Source organism: Trachemys scripta, chromosome 4 (genome assembly GCF_013100865.1).
Source record: "Trachemys scripta elegans isolate TJP31775 chromosome 4, CAS_Tse_1.0, whole genome shotgun sequence".
Classification (NCBI taxonomy): Eukaryota; Metazoa; Chordata; order Testudines; family Emydidae; genus Trachemys; species Trachemys scripta.
The window spans coordinates 112,099,148-112,118,923 of NC_048301.1; the positions used below are offsets into that span (position 1 = coordinate 112,099,148).

A 19,776-nucleotide genomic window follows, 5' to 3' on the forward strand; every position below is an offset into this window, starting at 1 on the left:
CTAACACTCAAAGGTGCTATTGTCAAACTAGTCTTCCTGTTACCTAAGGCCTCTCTTCTGTGTTCTGCTGTGACATGCTGTGGAAAGGCACAGTTGCACTTTATCTTATTTTGGCAGAATAAACAATGTCTTGATCAAGAGCTTTACTAACTTGAAGCCACAACTTTGCTTCTGGTGAACTCAGAAGTAGCTTAAGAAAGTTTTGTATTTATTAAGCAGATGGGGAACCAACCCAAGAAGAATGGGAACCAAGCATAGTTTAGGTCATGAAAAGGAACAAGCCAAGCCACCCTGAATATGCTCCAATTACCTATGAGAAGTCACAGAATATTTCCTTTTCCCCATTACGTTCTGGATGGAGATCAATGACTCTCTTCACACAGACCGCTAGACAGCTATCAGATAGTGACTGATCATCATCACCACTAACCTGTGTTGAATTTCAATTATCCTCCTACGGGAAAGGGCTTCATGTTCCATCACAACTATCTTCCAAACCATCCAGTTCTTCTTCTTCTGTTATTGGCAGAAGCAATCTTACTGAAGAGGAACCATATGTGATACCAGCAGTACAGGAGCCCAACATGAGATATTACAAACCAGTTTCCACCTTGTTAAAATAAATACTGCTTTACTATTATAATAACTTTAGGGTTTAGAGATTCTAAGGCCAGAAAGGACCATTATGATAATCTAGTCTGACCTCCTGCATAACAGGTCATGGAATTTAACCGAACAGTCCCCTCACTTCTGCCCATGTGTCACTCGACTGACTGGGACTGTGCTTAAATTTTAAGCCAGGACATCAGCCCTATGATGAGTGACACTAATTAATGTTCAATGAACGGAAACAATGGCTAAGGCACATCAGTAGAAGGTTCCAGGTCTGGATCAAAGAAAGCACTGAGGAAGATTTTTCACGGGTGGTGGCAAGCCTTAGCCTAGTGTATTACTCTTAAAAGGGAGTCTAGGACACTTAGCCAGGCTAGTCTAAGTCACTAAAAGGGATTTAGTTGAATTAGCCACTTTTGTAGAGACTTATCTCACTCAGCCATTCAGCATTTTGTTTTAATAGCTGCAGTGAAGTCCCGATGTCAGTAAACTAATGCCAGGAAAGAAACCATTTTCTTACTTTGGCTTAGGTAGATCTGATTTTGGCAAGACAGCTGCCACAAAAAGGCAGCTGAGAAACACCAGTGTCATGAAACTTCACCTTACTGGGCTGAGCAAAATAGGTCCACGCTGTCTAACGGTGCTCTGGAAAATACACTTAGTGTAAAAGGAATGTTACAGATATGCACTTTCATGATTTCACTGTATTTTGTTTAACAATATGACACCTTCTGTTTATACATGCAGAATTTCCAATATGTAAAACTTTGCCCTGAAGGAAAAAATGAGTCAGAAAAAGGGCTTCTAATGACAGAATATAGTTTATGATGTACGTTTTTAAAGACAATTAAATTAAACAAATGAAGGAAGATCTGTTTTTTCAAATGAGAGGTAGGGTAGCATGGGGTGAAATGGAACACTGGCACATCGTAACTTTCACTCCAACCACTGTAGATGACCCTCAAGAGAAATGGCTCTACCATTGTAATCTGCAACGGAGGGGTTTCAAAGTCTTGCAAGTTTAACTTTACAGTCCAAAATTCCTTAAAGTGAGCGTGGTCTCCTGAACAGCAACTCTAGTTATTTTTCCCAGATCACGTATCTTTAGTGTCTCCTTTGCTAAGATTTTGTGTAGGCCTCCAAAATGCAAATGATGTCACAGTGCTCAAGCTCACCAAAGAGTTCAGTTTCCAGACACCCAACAATATGAGCTCCCATCCAGTTTGCTGATCCAGCCAAGCACCTTCCCCTGTTCTTTTCTGGGACCTTAGAGAAGTAGATTTTTCAGACTGCGACTTTCTCCATGACACTGTCTGTGACGTGCACCTCATCCGCTTGCACTGTGACTGTGGCTGACTGACCGCACATGTGCTGGTGATCCTTCCAATCCTGCAAAGAAGCACGCAGAGAGAATGTGAAAAAAGAGAGCGTCAGGAGACTGTGGGTATAGCTAAACAGCAAAAAAAAAAAAAAAACAACCAAACCTGTGGCAGTTACTCTTAGAGTCCAGGTCAACTAACTTGGGCTTCAGAACCTGGGCTCCAGCCAGAACCTCTACATTGCTCTGTTTGGCCCTGCTACGCAAGTGTAAGTCAGCTGACGCAGGGTCTGAGATTCGCCGCTGTGGGTCTTTTCTGCTATGTAGATGTACCCTGTATGATCTTGTGAAAGCCAACAGCAATTGCACCAGATATGGACTTGGGATAACTTATTTTAATAGAATGTCTGTTTCCTCAAAGAATCTCTAAATATTTATCAGGCTTTATAAACCGTATTAAGGAACTGCTTCCTCTGCCATGGGTGAAATGCAGCAGCTGCTTAACAGTGCACGGAAAACAATACCAATTTAGGAGAGGACACAAGGAATATAGTATCCGACCAAAATCACAAAGGGAATTTAAATAGGCAGAAGGTCAATTCCCCCAATTGGAATTTAGTCAGGAAATAAGTTAGCTACCCCACCATTGTGAAAAACATGTCAGGAGTTTTAATTATCACAAAATGGTGAGGACCTTGGTTGTAACCCTCATCTGAAAAACTACACAACACACTTCTAGCATTGTGCTGGGGCACTGTTTCACTACGAACAGGGGAAAGTTGGCCTTGGCCAATACCCCTTTCTGGTAATATCCTTTCTTACCTATTGGTCTCCTATTCAAATATTGATCAAATCCAATCCTGCTTAGCTCATGAGATGTGATGGGATCACAGACCAGGAGGGGAAAGAGGCAGATCATAAATGAACTAGTCTAATATTTACCAGCAAGAGAAGACAGAGTTTGGGCTGGCAGCTACCAATAGCTGGATTAAACTACTCTACTGTATTATTTTTTCAGCATCAGCAGCATGCGAGGTGTTTTGTTTGTTTGGAGCAGGCACCTGCACTGTCTAGTAAGAAAGTGAAATTGTGACTGTTCAATATTGCCTACATTTTACACTGAACAGCGTGCGTTACGTTGTTTGTGTTACATTGAGGTAATCTGGTGGGACTGCTGCCCTGAGACTCTCAGGAAAATGACATCTAGATTTTAGCAGGATATTGCAGCAAACATTCATTCATGTTTTGACTATTTTAACAATTGCATTCTAAGTGGAAAATGCAGCAGTAATTACTATTCAAATCAAAACCAGGCAAACAGGATACAAGAAGAGCATTAATTTGTTTAGAATTAAAAAAATTGATTGTTTATTCTCACTGCATTTGACTTCAACCAACTGGACTGAATTTGGACATGCTCCAAGAACATAACTTTGGCTAAACTAAATTTTTGGTTCACCTTTAAGTTCTGGCAAGAAATAGGTACAGAATGTGCCAGTAAACAGAATGTGAGGAACACACAGCACAGAAGATGTACAATGTTTATTAAAACTAATGTTAAAATTGTATAATACACAGGTTAAGACAAGAGTGTCTGTACATCTGGGCATAGTGCTTAAATTATACAAAGTTGGTTTAAAAGTCATACCATACAACCTCACCTTTTCATATTTGTTTTTCCCTCCTGGGAAATCCTGAGTTATTTCTTGGTTTGCTTAAACCATGCCACAATCCATGTATTTGTATTATCACCAATGGCAGAGATCTCATGCTACCTATGGTATCAGTAACACCACAGACCAATGTATTCTGGCAAGTTGTTAACAAAGCAGGAAGAGCCAGGGGAGGGTATACATTACATTTTATTTCTGTGCCTCTGTGACATTTTGGGGATCACTCAGACCAGTGAGGGGTTCTATCACCACCTGCCCTGCCATCTTGAGTGCCTCAGTGTGATGCTGCTATGACTCAGAGCCCTGACACCAGCAGCCAGCCTCAAGCATACAGGTCTGATCCTGACATCCCCCAGCCTAGCTATGCCTTGCAGCCCTTCTGATCAGGAATCTCCCCAAATCCAACTACCCTATGTTGTTAACTCCTAGACACTCAAACTTCTCCCCTTCGGTTCGTCACCCCTGATGGAGTGAAACCTGCCCCCGTTAGCCAGTCATTGTGGGGACACTCCCCACAGTTTGAACAACAGAGACCTGTTTGGGGTAAAAATAAACAAAAGGTTTATTTAATAGAAAAATGCAAGCTGTCACAGCCTCATGCTCCTGACAGTGCACTTGGTGAGGGGGTCAGGATCCGTTTCAGGCCTTACCTGGATTTTCATTTTAGCTTGGGAGTTCACCTTGAAGAAGGTGAGTTGCCAATCTTAGAAAACCCTCTCCAAATATTACAGCATCAATAAACATGTAATTGACACACGGGCACAGGTTAAGTGTGAATGGGGCAGCATGAGGGTGCGAGGGAGATTAACGTGTTGTGTGGGTGTGTTTCCTTTATCATTTGGCGCTTGGAGGAGATTCCTAATGACAATGCGGAGTCTGTCGCAGTCAGTGGAAATGTGTCGTGTGCGCATTAGGGGACAGTTAATTTATTGCCTTATTTTTTAGGGATTGCATGATGAGGGATGTCACACTTAACTACCCTTAATCTCTTTTTAAATGACGGTTTAGTTTCTGCAATACAGATAAGTGATGCACATAAACAGAAGAACTTCACTGAAAATGGTCTCATTTTCCTCACCTCCACTGCGGCTTCTCTCTGATTGGCAGGGTCTGCTTGGTACACTGCCCCAGCATGCTCTCTGCTGGTGACGTCACAACCACCACAGCTCAGCACTGGAACATGCAGGCAGGCTGCCTATAGGGACACATATGTCCCAGTTGTAAATTTGCCTTTTAAAAAAATATGATTGACAAACTTACAAGAGGCGACAGACCCAGGGGATGGTAAACAGAAAAAACACGAACCACCTAAAAAATGCGGGAAAAACTCCCCAACAACAAGAATGACCACACACTTACAGGCAGCCTGTATGTTCTCAGTCATGGGTGTAATGCTGAATGCTTGCTGAGGTTACAGTGTGAACAGCAGCCAGTGATCTGTCAGGTCTGCAATCTGTAGACTCGCATTACAAGATAAGCTCACACATACTAATATGCTGGCCAGTTCCCTTTACCCTGCTTATTTGGGGGTATTCAGTATATGCTTGCACCTGTTTCGCCAGCTATGCTGACTGTCTTTAGACAATGGTGGTATGTGTGACTTATAAAGAAACCATTACCTTCCGCTGGCAGAAAGTTGAGCAGTAATTGACTTTATGGCATCCGGTGCACTCATTCATTGCCTCCCGACCACAGTTTACACAGGACTGCTGCAAAAATGGACAAAGTGGCCAGGTCAGGGATGACAAAAAGCTAGATGCTTTCAACTCAAACAGTAGTCTGGTTACACAGGCTGAAGCTCATAGCAGTGCAAAGGAAAAGGCAGCACAATGGCTCAGGGAATAGTTTTGGAAATCCACTCTCCCTTCCATCTTAGCCTAAGTCACTTCAGAAAGCAAAACAATTTTGAGCCAGCATAGCGATTTCCTAATACTCCATCCTTCTGCCTTTCTGAAGAGCAAACAGCGACCCAAAGCTATGAATCAGACCCTGGGACATTGGGGAAACCTCGCAATACATCACACAGGTTCCCCCCACCCTGTTTTACTTAAGCTGACCTGATGTATCTGAACACACAGTCAGTCAATGGAGGTAAATAGTATTTACAACTCTTCATTAAAGTGGATTCCTCTCAGAATCCACTAACAAGCTCTTTACATGTCTCTCTCTAGGCAGAAGTTTAACCCTTCAGCCGCCTTCAGATAAAATCAGGGTTTAACAAGAATGGACCAGGGCTTGGAAAAGGGAACTTCATCTAAATTAGCTCCAGGTAAGTTTTAAGTATGCATTGCTCTCGTGGAGCCTTCACACACAGATATACTCTGACCCCCAGCTGGGCTCCCCAATTTTCATTACAGATACGTAACAAAAACTTTTATTTTACCAGTGTGCTTAGCTCCTTTACACCAGTTTATTGCTGGCTCTGACTGTGATAGAAAGGTGTGCATGGAAGTACAAATAACTGGCTCACGCGCCACATTTAATTTTCCCTGATTTTCACAAGAGGAGGAGGGGGGGTCCCACATACATGGAACATTATGTGAAGCAACGTCTAGGCACATGAAGACAAAATGAGGACTGACTTTCTGCCTTCCTTGCTTTATGATTGAAAAGAACATAATTGCTAATATGATCAAAACAGCAATTTCCTAACAGGAAAGAGAGACAGAGGGAAAAAGGCTATTTTAGAAGCACAGACCCAGAACCTGGGGGTAACTGCACCATCTCTCTTCATACAGAAAGGACGAATGGATTACATAACTGCAACACCTAGCTTCATAAATATTTTGATGTCCATTACTTTATCCCTATCTCAATAAAACTCCAATTAAAAATGAAAAGAGTTGTATATTTATGTGGGAGGATCATTTAACCCAGGCAGTCAGGGTACATTTTTTACAGCTCATTCAGTTTCTAACTCATCAAATTACTGACATGTCATTAGCAAGTCGGAGCAATGGTGTAATGCCATCACAGGAAGTAGTTCTTGGCTGTGAATATATTGTCACACTGTGGCAACATTAACACAAGCCATATTTAGTTTAGTTGCTTCCTCTCTCTTTCAGGCACAACTGATTTAACATCCAGGCCCCTATTAACACTCAGCTCATTCACACTGTCTGTTTGCATCTTATCTACATACCTAGAAATAAAGCCAGTGCAATAAAACTATATTCTGAGAGTGCTAATGTTCAGACATAAATGCATAAAAACCCAAGGAGAGAGTTAAAGCTCCCACACCTCATGTGAACTCATCCCCACTGATCCTTAGCAAAGTTAGTCACTACCTCACACAGTACTAGGAGATACTGAAAAATACACTAACACACGGAGAGCATAAATATTATGAGAGGCCTGTCGAGTCGTCCAGAGACGATGCTGTGTCCTCTTAATGAGGAGATCTAGGTTTGAATCCCAACTCAAAGCCCTACTCCCAAAGCTGCCAGGAATGTAGAGAGATGTAAAAGTGATGGCCAACTCACAGAGTGAGAGGTCAGCTTCCTATTCTTCACTAGCAGTACCTGCTATGCTAACACAGCTCGGAAGGGACTCAGTTCAGCCTGTCTGGCCAGAGGACAGTGGTGAAATGAGGCTTGTGAACATGAAAAGCCATGTGAAAGGAACACCGGATTTGCCAGTTCATATTGCTGGCCCATCTAGCCCGATATCCTTATGTCTGCTAGAGGACAAAACCAGATACTTCAGAGAGAGATTAAATAAACCTGATAGGCATGGCTACGCAAACACTCACTGCGCTCCATTGTGTCACACACCATGCGTCCATGTGGACCCAGCTGACGCACACTACAAGTTCCCTAGTGTGCTTTGTTGCACCACAAAGCACGCAGTAAGTGTTTGTGAGGACAAGCCCTGTATCTTTAACTGAGAAAGGACAAAGAAGCAAGTACATGCCTAAAGAACACTCTTAAAGCATGTGACATTTACAGCTGGGATTTAAAGGCTGCAACAGCAGCCTTGTTCTTACCTTGATGATGATTTCTGTTTTACCATCGACATCTTCCGTTTGTTGAAATAATTGGTTTTGATATTGCTGCAATGAAAGAGACATTGGAACCATTACTTGGTATGTGCATTATGGTTGTGAGGTGTGGCAGCACAAGGAGCTGTTTATATCAAAGGATAAGTGTGCCTCGGCATGGTGGTAATATAAATAATAAAGATACCATTACTTGAGCTCATTCTGCTCCACTACGGGACTGGGGGCATCTGAATGAGCCATTACCATTCCTTAAAAGAAGGTGACACTGGGGGGGTCCACTCGAGGTAAACAAAAGAGCCTGTACCAAGATGCTTTGCTTTGATCAGACATCCTGGTTAATTGCTCATGTAACTGTCAAGTAACGGCAATGTTAAAGCAATCCCACTTCTCCCCTCCCCCCAAACAGGAGCTCATCCGTTAACGGGTGTCTACACTAGGGGTGCACAACATTGTGTATACTTCCCATACTGATGGAAGGGTTTTTTCCATCGATTTAGATAACTGACCTTCCCGAGCGGCGGTAGCTAGGTTAATGAAAGAACCTAGCCATGTCTACACTGGAGGTTAGGTTGGCTTAACTATAGCACTCAGGGGTGTGAACACTCCTATGCACATGTAGCTAGATCAGTCTAAATTGTAAGTGTAGACCAGGAGTTAGTCTTGCATGACATGACACTTACCAGAAGAAGCAGTGCGGGTAACAATGGTATATGGCTAAAGGCATTTTATGACCACTAACTTGAGTCAAATTTCCCTCAGACCACTAAAAACCCACATCTACACTGCAATAAAAAACTACAGAACTGAGTCTCAGAACTGACTTGGGCTGGGACTACAGTGTAGACATTTGGCCTCGGGCTGGAGCCTGGGCTCTGATACCCCATGCAGAGGGAGGGTCTCGAGACTGGGCTCCAGCCTGAACGTATGCACTGCAATTTTTAGCCCCACAGCTGAGCCCCACAAACTTGAGTCAACTGACCCGGGCCAGCCGAGGCTGTGTCACAGGTTTTTTATTGCAGTGTAGATGTACCCAGGGAGACCAGATGGACTCTGGAGGAAAGGAATAGCCCATAAATGAGAACAGGGGGAAAAAAACAGACAAAATAAATGTTTCAAACCTTTTAGAACCGACAATCCCGTGCAATCTTGTCCCCCAAAATACAAAACCAAAAGTGGGGGTAAAGGCTCCACTGCGGTCCAGCTACCCTAGTAGAACTAAAGGCCAATCTAGTCAAGCCGAAGAACATGCATGCAAAACCCTATGGATTTATTATAATCTTCACACTAACCGGGTAGACACATTTGGCAAGGACAGACTGGCAAAGCTGGATTTTTTTTAAATATTAGGCCAGGTCTGTAACTTGGTTTCTCCGAGAGGCAGTGTTACAGCCATCTGCTCGGCTGTCTCGTATTTGCTGGCATAGAAGAAGTAACCTGTCCCAATGAAGTTCGCACTGGGTGTGTCTTGGGGGACTTTCAGTTTTCCCCCCCCATCAGTTTCTGAGTACAACAGATGTTCTCTTCCCCGCCCCACCCTACCCCCAACCTCCCGTGGGCCCATACAAGGAAGGCGAGAAACCAGATTAGATTCAGTACTGACCCAGAGTTAAACCTCAGGGGAAGTTTAAAAAAAACTCTGATATACCACTGTAAAGAAAAGTAGGTTTATCTGAGAGTAGATCCCCAACGCTAAAACAGATTAAGGGCTTAATTTCAGATCATCTTTATGACCTGGCATCAAGGCATTTATGTTCCTGTGAAACCACAACCTTAGAAATCCTTAAGTCACCATGACATGGAATCAAATTAAGAAACTCTTGGGAGTTGGAGAATAATAGATGGAAATATCTCACCCCTTATAGCAAGAGGCTTGGTTTAGCTCTGGCTTTATTAAATGAAGAGACTCAATCTGTCTATGTAGCATGCAAAGTACCAGGCACAGAATCTTTAATACTTCTAGTCATGCTTAGACACAAGTGAACAGAGTCATACTTGCAGCAGAATTTAATACGTACAATTTCCTGCCTAGAATTTGATGCCAAAATTTTGCCCAAGCTAAAGGCAACCTCAGTGGAACAGCAACAATAATTGCTACTTAGAGATTTTGTTTCTACTTTGGAGTCAGTTTTAAGTAGAATGACTTTTCCTGGGCAAAGGGTGACCTCAAGTCTTGAGACAGACTGGAACTGACAATTTACACCAGCTGAGAATCTGGGTCTGACCTCCACATTCTAGCTAGTGTTTGCTCTTTTGCCACCTTACCAGACATTTATTTGCGCCAAAGAGGCAAAGAATCATACTGGAAAGAAAATGCATGTTCTTCTAGGAAGGTTAAAACAGGCCTTCTAATATCAAGTGGAAGGCAAACTACCTATGATAATATCAATTAACTAACGTGACGTGTGGGAAAATGCCACACTGCTTCTAGAACTGTATTATTTTATTATTATTTTTTTTTTGCATTCAATGCTCTGGTCTGTATGACAGCAATTAAGAACATAAGAATGGCCATATTGGGTCAGACCAAAGGTCCATCTAGCCCAGTATCCTGTCTTCTGACAGTGGCCAATGCCAGGTGCCCCAGAGGGAATGAACAGAACAGGTAATCATCAAGTGATCCATCCCCTGTCGCTTATTCCCAGCTTCTGGCAAAGAGAGGCTAGGGACATCATTCCTGTCCATCCTGGCCAATAGCCATTGATAGACCTATCCTCCATGATCTTATCAAGTTCCTTTTTGAACCCTGTTATAGTCTTAGCCTGCACAACATCCTCTGGCAAGGAGTTCCACAGGTTGACGGTGCGTTCCTTTTTCTTGTTTTGAACCTGCTGCCTATTAATTTCATTTGGTGACCCCTAGTTCTTGTGTTATAAGAAAGGGTAAATAACACTTAATTATTTACTTTCTCCACACCAGTCAGGATTTTATAGACCTCTATCATATTCCCCCTTAGTCGTCTCTTTTCCAAGCTGAAAAGTCCCAGTCTTATTCATCTCTCTTCATATAGCAGCCGTTCCATACCCCTAATCATTTTTGTTTCCCTTTTCTGAACCTTTTCCAATTCCAGTACATCTTTTTTGAGATTAAGTGAAGCATGTTAAATTGTTAAATATTCCCCTCCAATACATGCACACACAAGTGCAGTCCCAACCAGCCACAACAAACCCCTCAGCAATGGTCTACACCAGGGATCAGCAACCTTTCTGAAGTGGTGTGCCGGGTCTTCATTTATTCACTCTAATTTAAGGTCTCGCGTGCCAGTAATACATTTTAACGTTTTTAGAAGGTCTCTTTCTATAAGTCTATAATATATAACTAAACTATTGTTGTATGTAAAGTAAATAAGGTTTTTAAAATGTTTAAGAAGCTTCATTTAAAATTAAATTAAAATGCAGAGCCCCCCGAGACTGGTGGCCAGGACCCGGGCAGTGTGAGTGCCACTGAAAATCAGCTTGCGTGCCGCCTTCGGCACATGTGCCATAGGTTGCCTACCCCTGGTCTACACAGTCACACAAACAGATGCACAATGCTGATAGCCAATGAATTCTAGCTCTGGGGGCTGCCACAGGCTGTGAGCTCCATAGCTGAGGACTTCTTCCCTGCCTAATTTTCAGTGAAGAGTTATAGGATAGCCACCAGGAAGCACACCTATCAGGTACTCCTCCAGGCCGCACTCCTTCCTGGAATATGCAGATGAAGTTATTTTCACCTCCATTTTATTTATCTGAATTAGGAGTCCTCCAATTACGGGCCACAGATCATCAGCAGTCTGGAGAAACTGAGACACTTCAGACCCAAGCAGAGGGAAATTGGGCGTGGAACTGAACCAAGAGAAAGAATCTCTTTCTTACAATATGGTCTCCAGAAATATTTGGAGAACCACTGATCTGAACTGCACTTATTGTTGTCCTATGTAGCATAATCCATATACTAACTACTTTCTGTGTACAGCTAGACTCCTTAAATGCCTGACCCTTTTTCATTTAATTTCATGCCCTCCTGCCCTGAACTGTTTCAATCTTTCTGGGAAAACAATTCAGACAATCCAGCTGTTAAATTCTCTAATCTTCAGCCTGGTCCTTAAAAGTAGCATCCCCTCTAGCACTGTTATATTGAAAGGATGGGACTTTTTCTACATTAATTCACAGAGGAATGATATTTTATATGCATATCATTCTTAGGGTCTTGGGCTTTTTTAATGGCTTAAACAGTATTCATTTTGCACAGAATATGGGAAAGGATTTTTGGTGGGTTTACATGTTCTCTAAAACCTTCTCCAATTAAATGGCAGCTTAACAAACACTACAAATATTAGATTTTGCAGGCATTTTGGGCTTTGTGTAAAGTTGTGCCTTTCATCCATTCCTTTTGGGCTTATCCTGAAAGATACTAAACACCTCCTGTGAAATGCTGCGCATCCTCACCCTTCAAATGCAGAGTATCCCCCACCATCACCCCCTCTTTTTAAACAAAAAGACGCAGTGAAACCAGAATTCAGTGACCAATCAAATGTAGTCTTTTAAGGGTCTTTCAATAAGGGTGGCTGAGAATTTTACTTGACTAAAAAACAGGAATATCAAAATATGAAATATCAAATCATACTTCCTGGATACCAATAAATATTTTATTGTATAAAACACAAATACTGAGATACTTTCATTTTTATACAAACACATGAAATACCAATAGTTGATAAAAAGGATTTTCTTTAACGTGAGAGATCACTTTTAGCCAAAACATAGATCTGTCTGTCACTCATAATAAGCTGACCATATGTAAATGATGTCTGGTGTTTCCATGTGAAAACATACAGCCATACACAGAACTAAAGTATCAGCTGCATGCACACAAATGTTCACGTATACTAGGTGTGTCTTATGGGCACTGAGGTCCAAAGCATTGAAACAGATGTCAGTCTCATATCTGGGACTAGTTCTAGGAGGTCTCTGATTGCAGAGAGATAGTAGAAGTGGTCTCAGTTCAGAAAATCTTTGGGATGATGCATTAAAAAAAAGTGGCTTTTAACACTGGTTTCATTATAGTTTTAAAATGCTGGAGTTATTTAAACTTTGAAACTCAGACATGATCAACACTGCATATGTGTATCAATGCTGTCATAACTATAAAGGGAAGGGTAACAGCCCCCCTGTGTACAATACTATAAAAGCCCTCCTGGCCAGAGACTCCAAAATCCTTTTACCTGTAAAGGGTTAAGAAGCTAAGGTAACCTGGCTGACACCTGACCCAAAGGACCAATAAGGGGACAAGATACTTTCAAATCTTGGTGGGGGGAAGGCTTTTGTTTGTGCTCTTTGTTTTGGTGGTTGTTCACTCTTGGGACTGAGAGGGACCAGACATCAATCCAGGCTCTCCAAATCTTTGAACAAGTCTCTCATATTTCAAACTTGTAAGTAAACAGCCAGGCAAGGCGTGTTAGTTTTATCTTTGTTTTCTCAACTTGTAAATGTACCTTTTACTAAGGTGTTTACCTCTGTCTGCTGTAACTTTGAACCTAAGGCAAGAGGGGGGTCCTCTGGGCTCTTTAAGTTTGATTACCCTGTAAAGTTATTTTCCATCCTGATTTTACAGAGATGATTTTTACCTTTTTCTTTAATTAAAAGCCTTCTTTTTTAAGAACCTGATTGATTTTTCCTTGTTTTTAGATCCAAGGGGGTTGGATCTTGATCCACTAGGAGTTGGTGGGAGAAAGGAGGGGGGGATGGTTAATTTCTCCTTGTTTTAAGATCCAAGGGGTTTGGATCTGTATTCACCAGGGAATTGGTGAAGAGTCTCTCAAGGCTACCCAGGGAAGGGAGTTAGCCCATTGGGAGTGGTGGCAGCGGACCAGATCTAAGCTGGTAGTTAAGCTTAGAAGTTTTCATGCAGGCCCCCACATCTGTACCCTAAAGTTCAGAGTGGGGAAGGAGCCTTGACAAATGCTCTGGACCAGTAACACCACATTACAGTGAATTTGTAATTGTTCTAATGGACTGACAACATACTCTAACCATTTGTAGCACTGATGCAGTACTACCTGCATGAAACACTCCCGTGTGCAAACTGAGACAATTCTACTGTAACAGTAACTGCTCCAAGGGGGTTGCTACAGTAAATGGTGGAATCTTATTTTTCAGCTTTAAAAAACTGCTATGAGGATAATTTAAAAAATGTGTTTGATTAATACATAGGTTCTCAACGGGGGGAGGGAGGTGTCAGACTTTTTAGGGGGCACAGCCATGGGTGCCAGAGATAAGGGGGCCAAACAGCCATTCCCCCCCCACACACACACACTTTTGAGAACCTGAACTCAGCGGGGATGCAACAAGGGGGAGTCCAGGACCCCACCCCACACCCCCGACCAGAGCTGGGAGGCATGGGACGGCAGAGACCCTTCCTTGCTGGCATGATGGAGGAATGGCTGAGCCAAATCTGAGTGAGTGGATTTATTGTCTGGTGTACAGGGTTGCAGCATCACTCCATTTTAAAAGGTAAGGGGTGTTCTTATAGTACCATTTGACATGCATTTTTATGAAGTAGTAATCTGACCGGAACAAACACATTAGCAACAATAGGTGGCAGTATCCTTCTTGCTATTGTAAAGGGCGGATTTTCAAGTTAAATATATATATATATATATATATATATATATATATATATTGCTAAGGTGGGGTGTGATTCAAAAAATGGTTGGGAATAGCCTGGATTAATACTTTATACTTCTATAGTGCCTTCCATCCAGGGCTCTCTCAAAACTTTTCAAACACTTGTTAAGACTTCACCAAACCTCTGTGAAGTAAGTACTATTGTTATTTTATTGTTGAGGAAACTGAGGCACAGAGCAGTTAAGTGACTTACCCAAGGTCACATAAGAAATTTGTGGCAGAGCTGAAAATAGAACCTGGAATAGACTCCCAGTCCTGCACTTTACCCACCAAACCATGCTCCTTAAGCCAATTTAAATCAACTAAAAAAAAAGAAAAAGGACAGTCAGAATTAGTCCCTGAATATATATGTAGGCTTAAAAATTACAATTATATCTTGAAAGAAAATATTTGAGATGTTCAGCTTACAAGTTTGGAGTTTGTGATTCTACATTTCCATGTAACAGCTGAGGGCTTCACAAACATCTGGAGCATTTTCCTGCTATGAGCAAGAGATCTGTGATGCTATCATTGGCCAGAGGCAAATAAACACCTGAACACAGGATTTGGGAGATATGTGATAGAGGAATGGATTTTCGAATATTCCTTTTAAAAATGTGAACATGTGTTGTCTACATATATATTCCATTACTGTATCTGGATGAATTTTCTTTCTAAAAGCTCTACAGTCCAGCCTTAAACCCACACACTGACTTGAACTATCTAGTGTCTAGCAATTGCCACAGGTTCCTAAGTATACCCAGTGATCTAACACTCCTGCCCAACTCAGACACAACAGACCAATTTAAAGAACGAACTGCAGCCTAAAGCCTGTTTTGCTGGCTTTCATCAATTTATATGACACAATGCTGAATATATTTTTATTTGCTACATTTAGCAAGTCCCCTTTCCCAAAAATTCTCTCTCTGCAACCTCCACCCCTTAAAAAAAGATTGTAAAAAATGCATTCCAGTGACTCAAATGAACCATCAGACAGTAACATTAGTACAGAATATCAGAAGGAAGGTCTATGTCAATAATCTGACTGCACACGTTTTTTCAATCAATGGTCAAGTAACAAACGAAGACCTATCCCCAGCACAAATCTCTCTTTCAGTCCACGACGACTGGAAGTGGAAGTCTGTCTTTCACGTGGTTATGAATTCTACAGATCTCAACACAAGAAAAGCAAATATCCCTTTACTGTAGATGGCACAGCTTGATTCACTTCAGCAACACCAATTAAATTGCTGTCATTTGGAAACTGCGTGGTTCATTTGCAATATTTAAGGATTAGCCAGTCTTTAATAGTGATATCTATGTGTTATACAGGACTAGCGGCTCTCAACACCGCTTCATTATTTCTCCCTATCCAAAAAGACTAAATCAAAAGTAATACATGGGAAAGCTTTCCAGTTTGCTTTCTTCTCCTGCCAGTGAATGTACACCTCAACTAAACTAAGCATTACATATAAGGTGTCAAATGCCAATATAAGAGTCAGGTCGCTGAACTGAGCAACAGTTCTGCAGATGTGCAAAGAGTGAAGCTTGTATTAACAGCTGTAGCAGCAAAGCTTGTTACTGAACAACCTATTAGTGGAAGCAGGCTGATTTCCAATTTAGTAGATTTTTTCTTTAATCCTATGTGCCAAATCCATATTCCAGGAAGATCTGACTCCATAGCTCTGTTCTGGTTTAATCCCTTATTTGGGCTTGCTCTGCATTTCTTATCTAATGAAAAGATCTTTCATTTCAAAATACTTAAAACGTAGCGCTGCAAAGAGATTGCACAAAACTGGTGGTGATCCTGAACAGAGGTGAGATAGCTACTACAGTCAGCATTTCTGGTAATGAAAACCAATGAAAGTCCCTCCTGATTTGTCTACATTAACCCCTGGGGATTCTCTGAATGTAGCAAATGCACATTCGCTCTGCTCAATTCCAGGTACTGCTGCAGAATGGATTCTCTTTACATTTAGCTGGTTCATGCAAAAAGTAGATATTTACAAAAAACGGTTCTTGTCCAACACTGAACTGTGGAGATCTGAAAACTCAATTAGCGTAGCAGTTACTTGTGATGGAGCAGTATCAGCAAGATCCCCAACCCACACTCATCCTAAGTATCAGAAAGATTACATCAGCTAGAAAAGGTTCTTGTATTACAGATTAGGCAACTGGCTTTCAACACTGTCAGGTCCAGATAGTATTTGACCAACACAATTGAAAGCGGAAAGCCCAACTGGCATTTATTTTAATTACTCTCAAAAAATGTTATGCTCCCTGTCCATGCACCCTGAGCTCTTCCCTATAGTGAAATTCACTAGAGTAAATAAAAATCAAGAAATAACTACATGAAAAATAATCCAGATTTGTTTTGCTTAAATATATTTACCAATAATGCCACATGCTTTTATTATATGTTTTAGCTGGGTTTTCATTTTTTCCAGAAGTTATTGCAGTTGGTTCCATTAAACACTAAAAATCATGAACTCAATAAAGACACTGGATTTATGGCTCACTACAATAATCCGTAACCCAGTAACCATCCTGCAGAGGTGTTAACCGCACACTTCACCTTGAATGATTTCTTGCAACATGCATTAACTCCTTACACTTAACAATCCGTTCCACATTGTATTTAGCTGTGATGCTCTGTGTGCCTTCCACAGACCTCAAGAAGAGCTCTGTTTAAGCTCAAAAGCTTGCCTATTTCACTAAGAGAAGTTGGTCCAGTAAAAGATATTACCTCTCCCACCTTGTCTCTGATTTCTTCCAGAAGGCATTTGCTGAAAAAGTTAATTTAGATAAACCTGGAAGCACCAATTCCAATTATTATTGGCTGGATAAGTTTTGCAGTGAATGTACACTTCAGCTAAACTAAGCATTACATATAAGGTGTCAAATGCCAATATAAGAGTCAGGTCGCTGAACTGAGCAACAGTTCTGCAGATGTGCAAAGAGTGAAGCTTGTATTAATAGCTGTAGCAGCAAAGCTTGTTACTGAACAACCTATTAGTGGAAGCAGGCTGATTTCCAATTTAGTAGATTTTTTCTTTAATCCTATGTGCCAAATCCATATTCCAGGAAGATCTGACTCCATAGCTCTGTTCTGGTTTAATCCCTTATTTGGGCTTGCTCTGCATTTCTTATCTAATGAAAAGATCTTTCATTTCAAAATACTTAAAACGTAGCACTGCAAAGAGATTGCACAAAACTGGTGGTGATTCTGAACAGAGGTGAGATACAGTCAGCATTTCTGGTAATGCAGGCCCAAAAGTAAATTAGTATTTTTTCTGGTTAGGTAAAGGGATCTGTGCAGCCAGAAAAGTAAGCGTTTTACAATTGTTATTAAGGGTCAATACAAATGACCACATTACCTACACAATTTCTCAAAAGAATACAGTCCCGCTCAGCAGCACAAGTATCAACAACATATTACAAAATAAGAATGTAAGTGCCAGAGATGGTACAGCTAGGGGTGTATGTTACTGAGAAAAAGTCACTCTCTCTCACAGGCTGACAGCAGTTGCCCTGTAAATTAGCGCTCTGAACTGCTGTGCAACAGCTGGATTTGATCCCTCACTTCCTGTGCCAGCAGAGAATAGGAGCAGCATAGTGAAGTGAGTAAACGCGGCCCTGGTGGGAGCGTAGCAGTCTGTATTGCCATCAGAGATGCCTTTATATAAAGTGTGTGTAGCATCAATGACCTTCTAATGAGAGCCCCAACCAGCCTTCTTCATCTGGGAGCCCTGAGGGAAGACAGGGCATAAACTGGAGAGGGGGAAAACAGACAACAAATTATAAAACAACAAAAACATCTGTGCCTGCAAACAACATATCTCCTCAAAGACCTGTGGGTCGGATTCTCCAATGCCTCATACCCTGTGTAGTCCTTACACCTGTATAACATGAGTGCTAGATCAGAAAAATAGCATTTGACACCCACTGTGAACAGGTGTAAAAGACTACACCAGGTGGAATGCAGAAGAGACTTAGCCCGCCGCCGCCCCCCCCCCCCCCCCCCCCCCCCCGGTGTATGTGTTAATCAAGAAAGAACAATCTGTTTCCCAGTATAAACACAAGTCAGTTTTGTTAAAGTAACTAAAATTCTGCTCAGACTGTCCTGCTAGCTCTTCGTATCTGGCAGGACTTCGATGCTAGAGCGGTCTTTCACAGATTCTCTCTACACCCTTATCTAGGAGACCCACAGGGCTGGCATCCGCAATGGCTCTGACAGTATCAGAAGTTCGTATCCATGGCAATAGATACTAGCTACACTTTGTTATCTCAACAGTAAATAAGACAATTTGCTGAATAAACGTTATGCCCAATGTAAACTCTCCCCTCCCCCTCCCACCAAAAAAACCAAACCTACTTCACTCAGTAACATGCCACTGCCCCATCCCTTGCTCCTCTAGCAGGAAGTCAGCAGCTTGAGTGGCAGCTTTTAAATGTTTCCTGGCTTGCCATAAAGAAAGCAGAGTAACTGTCTAGTGAAGCAGTCGGAGCTTTTGCTATTTCTTAGTTGTGTGATATGTAGGTCTTGCATGAAATCAGCAGCCCCTTCCCAGACACCAACTGATCCTTGATGCCAGGGCTCAGAATCTGTGACCACTGAAGCAAGAGTTTAAACTATTTCCGTAGCACCCTCAGCTTCTTAGAATCTCAGAATGCCCTCTTCCCTCACCACAAGACACGAGTAACTGAGTGACTTCAACAGAAGTTACGAGGATGCTGCAGGGGTGATGAATAGGACTCGAGGTTTCTGAGACTATGTTCATTTGTCAGTCTTTCACTCCAACCACAGGGGAAGCCTAGTTAGGTAGCACTTTGTTCACTTAGTAGTTGGAAACAAAGATAATACAGACTTAAGCAATGTCATCTCCTCCAGCATTGTTACCTCTTTCCTCTCCACGTCGGCTTGGATTTTCGCTTGAGTAACAGCAGCCTCCCGGAAGGAGGAGCTGGCCTGTTTAGCCTGTTCAATCAGGGTCTTCAGTTGCTGGGCTGTGTTCAGTAAGGAGTTGACCATCTCCTCCAGGTATAGCCAGCTCCGTTGCTCGGTCATCTCTAGTCCATTCACTACTGAGGGGGATATGGCTTTGGTGGGGGTAGTGGGTGGCACAGCCAGGGCAGGAAGGGACGTCAACACTGAATATTAAGAAAACAAAACAAAGCACACAGGATTGAAGTGTTTCAACTCCACCAGATGCTTCTTTTTATATCTCAGTCAGAAGTTCAATCTAACTAAGACCCAGTTAAACAAATAGAATCAAGCCTCCCAACAGAGCAGTGACAGAGGTGTGTAGTGATCCCTTGTGGAGCTTTCAAACTTGATGGCTGAAGAACATATGCTCTTGAAAAACTTAACTCAGGGTGACAGAGAGGTCTATAAAGCCTATGACTTATTACGGGGAGGAATTAGCTACAGTGCTACTCTAGTGAAGCCTAATGCAGTCAACTTGACAGCTGAGCTTTTTGGAACCTAGGTAGGCATGGAAGACAGATTGGGGCCCTAGGAGAAGCACATTA

General features: G+C 42.0%; 1 protein-coding gene across 7 annotated transcripts in view; it reads right to left on the bottom strand.

Annotated features, from left to right (window-relative positions):
• Positions 1–1,301: 1,301 nt before the first annotated feature.
• Positions 1,302–19,776, bottom strand: part of DEAF1 (DEAF1 transcription factor) — a 44,089-nt gene continuing 25,614 nt past the window's right edge. For 2 of the 7 annotated variants that reach the window (XM_034770408.1, XM_034770406.1), the window contains 5 exons: positions 19,145–19,395; positions 7,589–7,654; positions 5,223–5,312; positions 4,682–4,798; positions 1,302–2,001 (listed from right to left, as the gene is read on the bottom strand). In XM_034770408.1, the coding sequence (XP_034626299.1) occupies positions 1,897–2,001; positions 4,682–4,798; positions 5,223–5,312; positions 7,589–7,654; positions 19,145–19,395 (629 nt within the window). In that variant the 3' untranslated portion in view covers positions 1,302–1,896. Of the gene's footprint in view, positions 2,002–4,681; positions 4,799–5,222; positions 5,313–7,588; positions 7,655–14,458; positions 18,016–19,144; positions 19,396–19,776 lie in introns of those variants that run through there. The other 5 variants (XR_004645695.1, XM_034770407.1, XR_004645696.1 and 2 more) reach the window with 5 other exon arrangements.